The following is a 16,650-nucleotide window of genomic DNA, read 5'->3' as shown; positions in this document are numbered from 1 at the left end:
AATGAACATAAAAATAGCACAACTTGGCTTATCAAAATATGAAAATAAAATTTAGCACTACCTGGCTACAACTCAAAAACATCCATACTAGGGAAACACAACGAGAAAACAAATCAGAAAATATAACAAGCACACCACTACAAAAAAAAATTATAAAAAAATATGTAAAAGCACACCTTGGCTTATCAAAATATAAACAAACATAAAATTTTGCACTACCTGGCTACAAAAAAAACAAACAAAAAAAAAACACATACACTATACCAAATAAACTGAAATAAACCACATAACAACATGACTGGTCTGACTGCCATAACTACTGTAATGCTATGATATATAACAAAAATAAATAAATAAAAATTATATATAAACAATATACATACAAAATCACATGAACATAATAATATAGTATTTAACTAAAAATAAATATATACACTACAGAAAACCTACAAAAACAATAGAACACCCTACCAAAATCCCTACACTAAAACTGTACCCTCTCCCACACCACCCTTCCTGCACATGGGTCAGAGTCCATACCGTTCATACACAAAGTCCTGTCCCTAACTGACCCATGTCAGGTCCCCAAAAGAAAAGCAAAACACCACCACCCACAAATACACCCTCCCCACCTAGCACTCCTCCCAACCAACTTACACACAAACTTATACATACTAACATATACACACTGAACCAAAACCACCTTAGGCCCAAGTTTGGTTGCCTGTAAGCCCTTCATACCATATCAACTTAAAACAAAACAAAAAGCTAGCGTGCACATGCATTAGCCCACCACCAGGATGAAGGATGGCAGACTTGATACAAGAAAATAATTTTTAACTTTTTCACTAACTCCCCCCTACAATTTTCCCTAATTCTATCCCTCTATTAAAACTGACCCTGCTCTCACCCTATCACTATCCCTATAACACTGCCCCTAACCAAAATAAAGTTACTCTACCTAAAAGGTCTAGTACCTAGGGCACATCAAAAGAAAAACCTCTCCACAGGAGAGAAGCCCTACTGGTACCAAGACTGCCATACTCCAAAGACCTGATCTTCCCAAGGTCACCAATGATGTTCCTACAGACCTCCACCTCGGAGAGGATTTTCTGCTGGGTCGACACTAAACACTGTGCATTCCACGTGTAGTACCTAACCACTAAGCTAACTAAGAATAAAGTGCCCCGATCTCGGCCACCCAGGGACCTGAATGCCCCATAAGCCCACTCCGGATAGGTAAGGCCGGCAAGTTGACTTCAGCCGATGGAAGCGCCCACCCGGTTGTAGACCCCTATATTAAAGGGACAGTGAAGCAGGAAGTGGTCCATGCTTTCCAGCGTGTCCCCACACTTCTCGGGGACATCCCCGATCATCAGAGTTCCTACACTTCAAATTGTCCCTCACATATAGCTTCCCCTGAAAGCAGCGCCAGGCCAAGTCCCAAAACTTCTGAGGGATCCTTTTCATGTTTAAAAGATACAACCCCACCCTCAGATCCCGACCTGGGCAGTCCCTGAGCGCCAGAGGCTTCTGGAAGTGGGTCAACAGAACCCGGTTGTCAAGGAACTGCCTTGACTGGGTCCTGATCTCCCACACTCCCAGACCCCACCGACATATCGCCTTCAGAGTCGGGGTAGCGTAAGCCGGAAGATATCCATGGGGCGTACGAAGGTCCTTCACTCGCCCTCCTCTCTCCCATTCCTGGAAGTAAGGCTGAAACCATTCCCTGCAGGAGAGTACCCACGGAGAAGCCCTCTCTGACCAGAGGTTCGAGATGTTAGCTTTCAAAAAGTGGTTCGTAAAGAACACCACCGGGTTTACCATAGATAAACCCCCTAGTCTCCTCTTGCGGTATGTAACCTCCCTCTTGACTAGGCTCATCCTGTTCCCCCATAACAGTTGGAAAAACAGGCTGTAGATCCTAGAATACTAAGCCTCTGGCAAGATACATACGCTGCCCAGATAGATAAACAAGGGGAGCAGGTACGATTTGATCAGGTGTACCCTTTCCCTGAGGGTCATAGACCAACCCTTCCACTGGTCCACCTTATGAGCGGCATCCTGGAGCTTACCATCCCAGTTTTTGGTGGGATAATCATCCTGGCCGAATGTGATGCCTAAAACTTTTGCTGATTCTTGGGGCCCTGGAAGGGTGTCCGGGAGATCAAACGTGGGATCCCCCCCTCCCAGCCAGAGACTCTCACACTTATCATGCTGGATCTTAGACCCGGATGCCTCCGAGTAGCGGTCCACCTCCATCATCACCATATCGACCTCCTCTCTTGAGGAGACGAAAATAGTGACATCGTTATCGTACGCCACCACTCTCTGTGTGACAGCCGGCTCTGCCAGACTCGTCCCGACTCCCGCCAATGGTCCACGATTCACCTTCCTAAGAGAGGGATCGATCGCGAACACATATAAGAGCGGGCCCAAAGGACAACCCTGACGGACTCCGGACCCCACCTCAAAAGAGCGGCCACACCAACCGTTCACCAGCGGGAAACTCTCTGCCCCTGCATACAAGATCTTAAGCCAATTAACAAAAAGTACTCGGTAAGCCATATCTCAGGAGGACGGACCAGAGGTACTCGTGGTTCACCTGATCAAATGCTTTGGCCTGATCCAAGGACAGCAAGTACCCCTTCCAGAGACCTGCACTACTCCGCTCCACTGCCTCCCTGACACTGAGGACAGCACTTAAGGTGCTTCGGCCCAGAACAGTGCAGTGCTGGGCCTCCGAAAGGAGCCGGGGTGCAAACTTCACCAACCGATTAAACAGTATCTTAGCCAGAAGCTTCCTGTCCGTATTGAGAAGAGCTATGGGCCTCCAATTCTCAATACGGCTGGGATCTTTACCCTTTGAGAGAAGAATCAGGGCTGACCTCCTCATTGACTTCGGCAGAGTGCCCGAGGAGAGACACTCATTGAATACCTCAGTCAAGAGGGGAGCTAAAGACTCCTTAAAGGTCCTGTACCACTCGGATGTTATGCCATCCAGAACTGGCGACTTCTTAGGGGCAAGCCCCTCGATCGCCGGTCTCACTTCCTCTTCCCTGATCTCTTCTGCCAAAACGCCAAGAGAGGGGTCTACCCCTCAGGAATGGTTTCAGCCAGGAAGACCGACATCTTGTCTCGATCTAGATCCTTCCTCCCCAAGAGGTGTGAGTAGAAGGATCTGACAACCTCCAAGATCCCTGATCTGGACCGATTCAGGGATCCTATACTATCAATCAGTCCTGAAATGATTTTACTACTCACTGACATCTTACAGTTTCTGTAAGGGTCAGCGAGCAGTACTTCCTGAAATCCCTCTCAAAAACCAAAGATGCGTGCCTATCGTACTGACACCTCATCAGCAAGGATTTCACTCTGGAGATATCCTCTTGGCTACCTCCAGTCGAAACAAGAAGCTCGAGTTTCCTCCTCAGTCCCTGATACAAGCGGTACCTGTTCAGGGACCTGAGGCTCGAGAGCTGGCGGAAGAACCCCGCAACCCGCTTCTTGAATATCTCCCACCACTCTAACTTACTACTACATAGGCCCAGTAAAGGTACCTGACTCTGAAGAAAATCCTCAAAGGACTGTCTTATCTCTGCTTCCTCCAGGAGGGACGAATTCAGCTTCCAATAACCTTTACCCATCCTGGGGGTGTCTGAAACATTCAGGGAAAACAAAATCATACAGTGATCAGAGAATTCCACCTCAACCACGGACACTGCGGAAGAGACGGCTTCCTCCTTTAAATAAAACCTGTCTATCCTAGACCTGCGACTACCTCGATGATAGGTGAAACCCGCGTGGCCTGAGGGGCTCCGGATGTGGGCGTCCTCTAGGCGAGTTTCTCTAGCTATGCTAATCAGTGCCACACTATCGCAAGTCAGTGGACCATTGGAGCCTCTCCTATCTTGGCACCTCGTGACAGTATTGAAATCCCCTCCAAAGATCACTTGCCGACTCGTAAAAAGAAAGGACTTAATCCTCATAGTTACATAGTTAGTATGGTTGAAAAAAGACATACGTCTATCAAGTCCAACCAGGGAATTGAAGGGAAGGGTGTAAGGGGATAAGGGGAAGGGATGTAGTTTTATAATTCTGCATAAGCATTAACCCCTTAACAACGCAGGACGTATATTTACGTCCTGCGCCGGCTCCCGCGATATGAAGCGGGATCGCGCCACGATCCCGCATCATATCGCGTCGGTCCCGGCACTCATCAACGGCCGGGACCCGCGGCTAATACCACACATCGCCGATCGTGGCGATGTGCGGTATTAACCCTTTAAAAGCGGCGGTCAAAGCTGACCGCCGCTTCTAAAGTGAAAGTGACCCGGCTGCTCAGTCGGGCTGTTCGGGACCGCCGCGGTGAAATCGCGGCGTCCCGAACAGATTACAGGACATCGGGAGGGTCCTTACCTGCCTCCTCGGTGTCCGATCGGCGAATGACTGCTCCGTGCCTGAGATCCAGGCAGGAGCAGTCAAGCGCCAATAACACTGATCACAGGCGTGTTAATACACGCCTGTGATCTGTGCAAGAGATCAGTGTGTGCAGTGTTATAGGTCCCTATGGGGCCTATAACACTGCAAAAAAAAAGTGTTAATAAAGGTCATTTAACCCCTTCCCTAATAAAAGTTTGAATCACCCCCCTTTTCCCATAAAAAAATAAAACTGTGTAAAAAAAATAAATAAACATATGTGGTATCGCCGCGTGCGTAAATGTCCAAACTATAAAAATATATAATTAATTAAACCGCACGGTCAATGGCGTACGCGCAAAAAAATTCCAAAGTCAAAAAAGCGCATTTTTGGTCACTTTTTATACCATTAAAAAATGAATAAAAAGTGATCATAAAGTCCGATCAAAACAAAAATCATACTGGTAAAAACTTCAGATCACGGCGCAAAAAATGAGCCCTCATACCGCCCTGTACGTGGAAAAATAAAAAAGTTATAGGGGTCAGAAGATTACATTTTTAAACGTATACATTTTCCTGCATGTAGTTATGATTTTTTCCAGAAGTGCGACAAAATCAAACCTATATAAGTAGGGGATCATTTTAACCGTATGGACCTACAGAATAATAAGGTGTAATTTTTACCGAAATATGCACTGCGTAGAAACGGAAGCTCCCAAAAGTTACAAAATGGCGTTTTTTCTTCCATTTTGTCGCACAATGATTTTTTTTTTTCTGTTTCGCCGTGCATTTTTGGGTAAAATGACTAATGTCACTGCAAAGTAGAATTGGCGACGCAAAAAATAAGCCATAATATGGATTTTTAGGTGGAAAATTGAAAGGGTTATGATTTTTAAAATGTAAGGAGGAAAAAACAAAAGTGTAAAAACTGAAAAACCCTGAGTCCTTAAGGGGTTAATGTTATTTTGTTCCAGGAATGTATCTAACCCTGGAATAAGATCTTTACGGCCCCGCTTAGTTTGTGGGGCGTAGATGTTAATGAGCCGGAGCTCTTGTCCCTTCATGAAGACATCTAAGATCAGGCACCTCCCCATTTCTAATTCAATAACCCGTCGGCATTCAACAGGAGCGGTAAAAAGGACCGCCACCCCACTATACGGCTCAGCCGCAAGAGACCAGTGGGAGGGACCGCGCCTCCACTCTCTTCTGGCTTTTACCAGAGAGGCTAGATCTGACAACCTGGTCTCTTGTAAAAAAAAAATGTCGGCTTCAACACGGCCGAGAAAATCAAAGGCTGCAAATCTAGCCGTATCAGACTTTATGCTGGCACAATTAATAGATGCCAGCGTCAATGGGGTGATTGCCGCCATACAGGGTGATTAAATTAGACGGCCACACCCTTTACTTTTTCTTTCCTTTCTTTTTGGTCCCCTCATCCCCCGAAGAAGATGAGAGGGCAGGACCACTCTTTGATCTTTTTTTGGACTCGGATAGATCCATATTGTCCCCGTCTCCCTCCAGCCCCGGTCTAGGAAGGTGCCTCAATAGGACAGGGCCCAGTTCCCCCCAGAGGCTCTTTCTTCCTAGGCACCCCGCCCTCACCCTCCCCCCTCCAAGGAGGGGGAGGAGATTGTATCGAGGACGAGGTACCGGTTTGACAGGTCAATCAGAGGGGGGGGGGGGCAGTCAGGCTTCCGTTTTGGACCTGGCCCGTAGTACGAGGAACAGAGGACTCGGACCTCTTCTTTCTCCCTTTCCTTTTGCCCTTATCTTTCTTTTTAGGCCTCTCCCCACTATCCTCATCCCCACTTTCATAGTGGGAGGAATCAGAAGGGTCGGCCATATTGCCATCCTCTTTGCGCAGCCTCCTGATCTCATCTAGAACATTCTCCTCCAGGGCTTCAGCAGTTACAGGGCCAGCTTCAGGAGCAGGGGCTGAAGCTATCCCTACCACCTGGGCACTCTCCAGCTCCCTACTCCTTCTACGATTTTCCTCCAGCCTTAGTTTGGCAGGGCCCTTTTTCCTCCTTACAAACCCTGTTGCGCCTCCATCCCTGCCCGTACCCTCCCCAGCCGAGGCAACTTCACAGCTCTCCTCAGCCGGAGCGGCCGCTGCACGGGCGAAGGCGCTAGGACAAGGGTGTCCGAGGACACCACACAGGTGGCACCGGATCTGCTGACAGGATGCGGCCAGATGACCCACCCCACCACACAAAGCGCAGACCTGCACAGTACAGGCTGCGCTAAAGTGGGTGGGGCTGCCACGCCTGTGACAGACCTTAGGCTGCCCCTGGTAGAAGACCTGAATCCTATCACGTCCAAGGAAGGCGGCTGACGGAATGTGGGCAACCGTAGTGCCTGAACGCTTGAGTTTGACGGAAAACGTCCAGGCCTCAGACCAGATCCCGTGCTCATCAAAGTTTTTCTTGGGCATGTCTGTCACATCCCCATACCGACCGAGCCAGGTCATGATGTCATAACAAGAAAGTTACTCGTTACGGGTCAAAACGGTCACCTTCTTGACAGTGTTCTAACGGGAAATCGCCTTTACGGCGAAATCCCGCCAGGCGGGCTCGTTCTTTGCCACTTCGTAGTTTGACCAGAAGAGTTCAAGACCCTCTGGCCGAACGAAACTGACGTCAAACTCAGACGAACCGTAGGGGTGAATCAGGGCAAAGATGTCACTCGCCCTGAATTCCATCTGAAGGAGGAGCTCAACCACTTTAGCGTGAGGTGGACAGGCATCCTCGCACCTCCAAATCAGACAGACCACATTCCTACGATTATTGTCCTGCCCGGGTGTCGGGAGGGACCAGACCACCTCCCCATTCCGCTCTCGGAAAGCCCCCAAACCATGCCTCTCTATCCAGAAAGACAGGTCGACCTCACCCCTCCCCTCTACCTGGATCTAACTGTCACCCCTGCGTAGAGCCTCCAGGAGGCGCTGTTGTAAATGGCCCCCAGGGCCGGACTGAGAAGGGGACCCCCCCTGAACCCCCGGCAGTGACATTGGCATAGCTCCTAGGAGCAGTCACTACCGGGGGGGCAGGCAGACCAGACCCAGAACCAGATTCAGAGCCACCTATACCACCATTCACACCACTACTCTCATCCACACCAGACTTCCCATTCATACCACTACCACTCCCACCAACATTCACTCCGCTGACACTCCCACATACACTCCTCTCTTCCACAACACTACTGCACTCAGCATTCACACACCCTGCACTCTTGACCTGACTAATAGATTCTGGGCTGGCTGGGCGTTGTAGTATCGCTGGCTTCAGAATAGTCTTTTTCTCTGGCTTAGGTGCTGCTGCTGGGGTCGACACCGATGGCTCCTCCTCCATGGCTGGTGTTATTATCCGAGTCTGAGGCTGCCCCACCGGGCGCACCCCAGCTCCTCCCACAATGCCAGCACCTGCTTTGCCCGACCGCACGGGCTCTGCGGATTATTCTGGCACCCGCACACTGCCCCCCCCCCCTCACAGAGGAGTGCCCCGCAGTACCTGCAGAACACACTATACTCGGAGGACCGCCCCCCGAGCACATGGACCTATCACTCTCTGCCACCGGCACCCGGACACTCCCCCCCCCTCCCCCCTCACAGAGGAGTGCCCCCTGCAGTGCCAGTAGTGCCCACAGCACTCGGGGAACCACCCCCCGAGCACACGGCGGCATAGCTCGCCACTGACACTTGGACACGCCCCCCGCAACCCTGGGGCGGTCCTATAGTGTCAGAGCTGCCCACCATGAGCCCATCCTGCCCCTCCCTACCGGCAGGATGGGTGGGCTTCACTTCTATTGCGTCCACAGCCTTTACTGATGCCATGCTGTACCCCCCCATGCTGGCTCTGTTCCACCACAGAAAAGGGGTCTGGCAGTCTGGGGGTCCCAGCAGCCTGAACCAGCTTTGCAGCTGGCCCAGACTGCTGGAAAGAAACAAAGACATACTGCACAGTTTCCTGGATCTTATGTTTCTTTGCCTTATGCTTCACTGCCACATCCTCACATGGGTCATCTCCAAAAGTGAAATGCTGGAGGTGGGCTGGGGACTCCTGCATTACGATCGCCCTCAGCAATCCCCCAGCCTCACTCTCCACATCCTCCTCTTCGCTTTCACTAAGCGGAAGCGCCACCTGTGCCGGCTCAATATAGCTGTCCTGGATGGTGACACAGGGAGTAGAAACATGCACAGTATCCTCCTCTACCATCTGTACATTTTCCTCCACCTTCTCCTCCTCCTCCTTTACTCCATCACCACCATCCTCACTGCCACTACTCTCCCCATCATCCACCTTACCTGGGGATTTCATGGCGGCAAACCTGTCTTTGTTCTCCAGCTTCTCCCTGAAGAGACCGCTCCCCTCCAGGATCTCTGCTCTCCTCTCCTCCAGCTTTGTTATCTTTGCTTTCAGGGCTGTGATTTTCCTTTTAAACTCTGGCCTGTTTCTCTTGGACCCAGAGTTTGCCAGACTCTGAGTCACACACAGGTCCTCTCTTGCCGACCTCAACTCCTTACCGGACCGTTCATACTCGGAAAATCGTGCAATCATTCGGGAACAGTATGTGGAGCTGGAATCTTTGGGCCCTCTCTCAGCCCACAACTCCGCACTTTTTCTCCTCGCATTTCTTCCACCAGATCTCTGGCTGGCACCCGTTGCCAGAGGAGCAGAGCCTGCATTGCTGCAGACTCTGCTGAATCTTCTGCCTCCGGATGGAACAATGGCTGTAGCAGTTTTCTCTCCAACCCCGCCAGCCTTGAAGAACGGGGAATGGAGGCCTCAGGCTCCATGCAGGAAAGCTCTCCCAGGGAGCCTGCCACACCCCTGGGAAAGGCTTGATGGAAAACGCTGCTTCCCTGGAAGTCTGGAGCTCAAAAGAGACACACCCGACAGCTTCTCACACTGAACGGTTATGGACTGCTGTGTTCACAGGAATTGGTCTCTGCTGACACCTCTGTCCATGTCCGAAACTGGTCAGTGCAGGAGAGGTTCACTATGAGGGTTTTCTCCTACTCTGGACAGTTTCTGACAAATAAAAGTAAATAAAAGTAATTTAGAAACCTGTTAAACTTTTGGGGACCCGGTGATATAAAATAAAAAAAAAATTGTGGTTCCACCGGAGTACCCCTTTAAGCTCTGTGTCCTGTCAGTCTTTTCTGCTGTATATTCCTTTATTCAGTCAGAATATAAACTATAAATGATGAGAATGTGAGACGGTTGAGAATATAATAAAGGTGATTTGTTCTGATCATCTCCATCTGGTTTTGTGGTTCCTGACATTACACAAGGGCCATGAATCCGGATGATGCAGACAATCCACCAGCACCAAACATTTTCACTATAATGGATCTGCAAGATCAGAGGATTGAGCAATTGGCACTTGTAATGCAGACGCTTTAGAATCGTACGTCTCCCCTAGAGCCTCCTGTGCCTCAACCGGCAGCCACCTACCCTCCTGCTCCGGGAACTATTTCTGCTGCCATAGAAGCCATTGCCTCCTGTGGGTTTACTGGATCTGCCCCGCTTCCCCAGCATTATGGGGGCGATCCTAATGAATGTAGAGGCTCCCTGAACCAAGTGGGCATTTATCTGGAAATGGTCCCGCAGTCCTGTCCTAATGATAGAAGTAAGGTAGGATTCCTGATCTCCCTCCTTACTGATAACGCTCTATCCCGGGTGAATCCTCTTTGGAGACTAATAAACGTATTATCTACGACTACAGAGACATTTCATCTCCCTGTCCGTTCTCCCTCTGCGGCAGAGCAGCTCATGTCCATGTAACAGGGGACGAGAACTGTGGCCAAGAATTCAATAGAGTTCTGTATTGTAGCAGCAGAAGTGTGCTGGGATAAGGAAGCGCTGGTGGACACGTTCTCTCCTGGACTCTCCGATATTATACAAGATGAGATTGTGGCCTCCTGGATCATCTGAAAGGGTGAAACCAATGCAGCTCAGGACCACCCCCCTTTCCGTGGAGGAGAAGGATTATAGTAGGGGGGAGGGGATGTGTCTTTATTGTGGCCCTTTGCTCGGATCATGCCAAACCTGGTGAGGAAACACTTGGGGTCCTGCTAGGGACAGATATTGGGTGGGCTTTCTTCATCCCCAGAGTTCCACAAAGACAAAGCTATGATTAGGATTATCCTATCATGGTATATTTCCTCTGTGGTCACGCAGGTCCCCGTGGTCTCCAGTGCCGATGGGTATTTTAACCCCTTAAGGACATTTTTTTTTTTTTTTTTCAGTTTTTGCACTTTTTCGTTTTTTCCTCCTTACATTTTAAAAATCATAACCCTTTTAATTTTGCACCTAAAAATCCATATGAGGGCTTATTTTTTGCGCAACCAATTCTACTTTTGTAATGACATCAGTCATTTTACCCAAAAATCGACGGCGAAACGGAAAAAATTTAATCATTGTGCGACAAAATGGAAGAAAAAACGCCATATTGTAACTTTTGGGGGCTTCCGTTTCTATGCAGTAAATTTTTCGGTAAAAATGACGACTTCTCTTTATTCTGTAGGTCCAGATGGTTAAAATGATCCCCTACTTATATAGGTTTGATTTTGTCGTACTTCTGAAAAAATCATAACTACATGCAGGAAACTTTATATTTTTAAAATTGTCATCTTCTGACCCCAGTAACTTTTTTTTATTTTTCCACGTACAGGGCAGTATGAGGGCTTATTTTTTGCGCCGTGATCTGAAGTTTTTATCGGTACCATTTTTGTTTTGATTGGACTTTTTGATCGCTTGTTATTCATTTTTTCATGATATAAAAAGTGACCAAAAATACACTATTTTGGACTTTGGAATTTTCTTTTGCGTACGCCATTGACCGTGCAATTTAATTAATGATATATTTTTATATTTCCGACATTTATGTACGCGGCGATACCACATGTTTATTTTTATTTACACTGTTTTTGTTTTTTTATTATGGGAAAAGGGGGGTGATTCAAACTTTTATTAGGGAAGGGGTTAAATCATTATTAACTTATTTTTTCACCTTTTTATTGCAGTGTTATAGCTCCCATAGGGGACTATAACACTGCACACACCGATCTCTTATACTGATCATTGTTATCCCATAGGAGACTAGAACACTGCACACACTGATCTCTTATACTGATCATTGTTATCCCATAGGAGACTATAACACTGCACACACTGATCTCTTATACTGATCATTATTATCCCATAGGGGAATATAACATGCAGAACATTGATTCAATACACTGATCAATGCCTTTGTATTGCAATGCATTGATTAGTGTTATCCGTGGTTGATTGCTCAAGCCTTGATTTCAATCAATGGCTAATCGGACACGCAGGAGGCAGGTAAGGCACCCTCCTACTGTGTTCTAGCTGATTGGGACATCGCAATTTTACCGCGATGGTCCCGATAAGCCCGACTGAGCAGCCGGGAAGCTTTCACTTTAGACGCAGCGATCATGCAGCCGTAACCATGCAGGTATGATACGAGCTCAGCTCCTGAGCTCGCTTCATAACCCCCCCCGTTCCGCAGCGCCATTTACACACTGCATTTTGTGGCAAGGGGTTAGGGATGATGTGTTTGTAGCCAAAAACTCTATTCCACTACAGCTTTGGGTCCTCTGGCCATGGAAGTGATTTATAGAAGACCCTTACAGCCCCCTCACCTTATCCATGAGACAGTTCCCTTGTCTGTGGTGTTGGGGGCACTTTACCAGGAGACCCTCTAGTTCCAGGTGATTATCTCTCGGCATTATCCTGTTGTGCTGGGTTCTCTTTGTTTCCAGAGACATAATCCCCGTTTGGACTGGGTCACAGCTGAGGTTTGTCTTGGTCCCCTCAGTTTGCTTCTACCTGTATATATAGATCGGTTTGGTTGGTTTGTGTCTCCTCGGTCTGTCCTATAATTGTACACGACAAAGATCTTCTCTTCCTAAAGTATACCAGGAGTACAGCAATGTGTTTGATAAGATGTAGGCGGGGGGGCACTACCTCCCCACAGACCCCATGATTGTACCATTGAGCCTCAACCAGGTGCTATACCTCCAAAGGGCCGAGTCTACCCTCTGTTTGTGGCAGAGAACCAAACCATAGAGGAGAATGTTACAGATGGACTGTCCCAGGGGTTCATCCAAAATCTAATTGAGGCCCCTGGGATTGGTGAGTTGGGGCCCCTGGGATTGGTGAGTTGAGGCCCCTGGGATTGGTGAGTTGAGGCCCCTGGGATTGGTGAGTTGAGGCCCCTGGGATTGGTGAGTTGAGGCCCCTGGGATTGGTGAGTTGAGGCCCCTGGGATTGGTGAGTTGAGGCCCTGTATCAATCGCAGGGGCCTCAATCACATTACAGTCTTATCCAAAGTAACTTATAGATAATCTGACCCCTTGTTCTCCACACTAAAGCCAATATACGGGGTTATAGTGGGGTAAACAGCTTTGCAAAGAGGGGTCACTTACTCAGAGCTGTTTAGTATATGCAGAGTTCCGGCGCTATAATCTTTAGCTCCCAGCTCTATCTGTATACTGCTGCTGTCTTTATGGGATCAGTTTATATAGAAGTTAAACACCTCCCCATCAGCTCTATCTGTATGCTGCTGCTGCTATCTGTATGGGATTTGGATATATAGTAGCTATACATCTCCCCTCCAGCTCTATCTGTATGGGATCAGGATATATAGTAGCTATACATCTCCCCTGCAGCTTTATCTATATACTGCTGCTGCTATCTGTATGGGATTAGGATAAATAGTAGCTATACATCTCCCCTCCAGCTCTATCTGTATACTGCTGCTATCTCTATGGGATAAGGATAAATAGTAGTTATACACCTCCCCTAAGGCTGTGTTCATACATTGCATATTTTCCATGATTTTCCAAATTTGCGTTAAAAATTATGCTATTCCAATAGTTGCGCAAATTGCAGAAAAAACATGTAACCATGGAAACGTGTGAACTAATCTAAAGACTTCAAATCTACAGAAAACAACTAAATTGTGAATATAGGTAAAGTTTTGCAATATTTCTCCAAAATACACTCACCTTGAATAAGAAAGTGTCCTGATAAGTTCCATAAGGTATGGGGGGGCCGATGTGGTTCTCCCTCGGTTTTCACCTCTTTTCTGTCCTCCACACTCTTGGCGCCTCCTTTTAACCCTTTCCTCTTCTGTCTTTCTCCTTCCTTTCTTCCCCCACGATCAGACATTTTATCCTTTGGATAGTGGATAAGATGTCTGTGGGCGGAGTACCCCTTTAAGGTTCCCGGTTTAGGTTGTATTGTGTCTGTAGTCAGTGACTGTGTTATGCAGCTGTCCTCACTCTGTATACATCATGCTGTGCTGAATGGGATTTTGTCATAGACTTCCATGGTCTGTACTTACACTGTACGGCTCTTTACTCACTTTTTAGTAAAATAAGTTTAAATAAGAAAAAAGGAGTAAAAGATAACACTATGTTATACATACCGATCGTACCAACCTGATCTATGAGGAGAACAAGTCAATTTTACTGCACATAACATGATTGCTAGGACTCTGTCACTGCCGGGACTCTGCTATTCATACAGCCTGTCTATGGTCGGATATTCCTGTGATCGTATGGACCGGACTTATATTTTAATGCACAGTTAATACAATTGTTAATTCGGTCCCACAAAAAACAGCTCTCAAACCCAGTGTAGATGGAAAAATAAGAGTTATGGCTATGAGGAGAGGAGGAAAGAATGAAAACACAAAAGCTTACATTTCCTGGGTCATTAAGGGGTTAATACTGATACTAAAATCTGTTTTATTCTCTGCAGATTCTTGTACCAGGAGATCAGAGGAGAATCTTATATCTTCAGATTATAAAGCAGATGATGATATCACACAAGATACATATGAAGAACATTCCATTATCCCAGATACACCCTCAGCCCTTCACAGCCAAGATCTGTCATCTCATCCTTATATACAGGTCCTGTCTTCTCAGTCATCACAGGATGTTCAGCAAAATAAAGGTCACAGAAGGAATGATGGACATCAAAGAGATCACACAGGAGAGAAACCATATTCATGCTCAGAATGTGGGAAATGTTTTACTAAGAATTCACATCTTGTAGTACATCAGAGAACTCACACAGGAGAGAAGCCATTTTCATGTTTAGAATGTAGAAAGTGTTTTATTGATAAATCAAGTCTTCTTAGACATCAAAGAACTCACACAGGGGAGAAGCCATTTTCATGTTTTCAATGTGGGAAATGTTTTACTTGGAAATCAAGTCTTGTTCAACATACAAGAACTCATACAGGGGAGAAGCCATTTTCATGTTCAGAATGTGGAAAATGTTTTACTGACAAATCAAGTCTTGTTCAACATCAAAGAATTCACACAGGGGAGAAGCCATTTTCATGTTCAGAATGTCGGAAATGTTTTGCTTCGAAATCAGATGTTAATCGACATCAAAGAACTCACACAGCGGAGAAACCATTTTCATGTTCAGAATGTGGGAAATGTTTTCCTGGGAAAACAAATCTTTTTAAACATGAAAGAACTCACAGGACGGAGAAGCTATTTTCATGTTCAGAATGTGAGAAATGTTTTACTAATAAATCAGGTCTTGTTGTACATCAAAAAACTCACACAGGGGCAAAGACATTTTCATGTCCAGAATGTGGGAAATATTTTCCTTTTAAATCAGATGTTACTCGACATCAAAGAACTCACACAGGGGAGAGACCATATTCATGTTCAGAATGTAGAAAGTGTTTTCCTGACAAATCAAGTCTTCTTAGACATCAAAGAGCTCACACAGGGGAGAAGCCATTTTCATGTTTTCAATGTGGGAAATGTTTTACTTGGAAATCAAGTCTTGTTCAACATACAAGAACTCACACAGGGGAGAAGCCATTTTCATGTTCAGAATGTGGAAAATGTTTTACTGACAAATCAAGTCTTGTTCAACATCAAAGAATTCACACAGGGGAGAAGCCATTTTCATGTTCAGAATGTCGGAAATGTTTTGCTTCGAAATCAGATGTTAATCGACATCAAAGAACTCACACAGCGGAGAAACCATTTTCATGTTCAGAATGTGGGAAATGTTTTCCTGGGAAAACAAATCTTTTTAAACATGAAAGAACTCACAGGACGGAAAAGCTATTTTCATGTTGAGAATGTGAGAAATGTTTTACTAATAAATCAGGTCTTGTTGTACATCAAAAAACTAACACAGGGGCAAAGACATTTTCATGTCCAGAATGTGGGAAATGTTTTCCTTTTAAATCAGATGTTACTCGACATCAGAGAACTCACACAGGGGAGAGACCATATTCATGTTCAGAATGTAGAAAGTGTTTTCCTGACAAATCAAGTCTTCTTAGACATCAAAGAACTCACACAGGGGAGAAGCCATTTTCATGTTTAGAATGTGGTAAATGTTTTACTCAGAAATCAGACGTTGTTGTACATCAAAGAACTCACAAAGGAAAGAAGCCAATTCAGAGCAATAAATGATGCACATAACACATCTATATATTATCCATGTACATAGGATATCTGACATTTATACATATATCGTATACTGCATCTCCAAACTTGTTACCAATTGTTAAAGGGGTACACCGGTGGAAAACTTTTTTTTTTTTTAAATTAACTGGTGCCAGAAAGTTAAACAGATTTGTAAATTACTTTTTATTAAAAAAATTTTAATCCTTCCAGTACATATTAGCTGCTGAATACTACAGAGGAAATTATTTTCTTTTTGGAACACAGAGCTCTCTGTTGACATCACAACCACAGTGCTCTCTGCTGACACCTCTGTCCATTTTATGAACTGTCCAGAGTAGGAGAAAATCACCATAGCAAACATATGCTGCTCTGGACAGTTCCTAAAATGGACAGAGATGTCAGCAGAGAGCACTGTGCTCGTGATGTCAGCAGAGAGCTCTGTGTTCCAAAAAGAAAATAATTTTCTCTGTAGTATTCAGCAGCTAATAACTACTGGAAGGATTACAATTTTTTAATTTAAGTTATTTGCAAATCTGTTTAACTTTCTGGCACTAGTTGATTTGAAAAAAAAAAGTTTTCCACCGGAGTACCCCTTTAATAAAAGTTTTCTTTCTTATATGATTTATTATTCTTATATTCATCTCCGCACACTGGACTTATAATAAATGTAATATTGTCCCTGACGTTGTATATAGGGAATGTAACGCGTCAGTGTTGTCCCCGCCCCCTTCTCATTATGATTATAGAGA

General features: G+C 46.0%; 1 protein-coding gene across 1 annotated transcript in view; it reads left to right on the top strand.

The window, feature by feature from the left end:
* LOC130298071 (oocyte zinc finger protein XlCOF7.1-like) overlaps positions 1-16,650 on the top strand; it is a 70,235-nt gene that overhangs the window by 3,417 nt on the left and 50,168 nt on the right. Inside the window, exon 6 of the mRNA XM_056550967.1 lies at positions 14,214-15,440. Coding sequence (XP_056406942.1) covers positions 14,214-15,440 — 1,227 coding nt within the window. The remainder of the gene's footprint in view (positions 1-14,213; positions 15,441-16,650) is intronic.

This window comes from Hyla sarda (genome assembly GCF_029499605.1).
Source record: "Hyla sarda isolate aHylSar1 chromosome 1 unlocalized genomic scaffold, aHylSar1.hap1 SUPER_1_unloc_2, whole genome shotgun sequence".
Taxonomy (NCBI): Eukaryota; Metazoa; Chordata; class Amphibia; order Anura; family Hylidae; genus Hyla; species Hyla sarda.
Note: the sequence above shows the minus strand (reverse complement) of the source record. Positions and strands in the feature narration are given on the sequence as shown.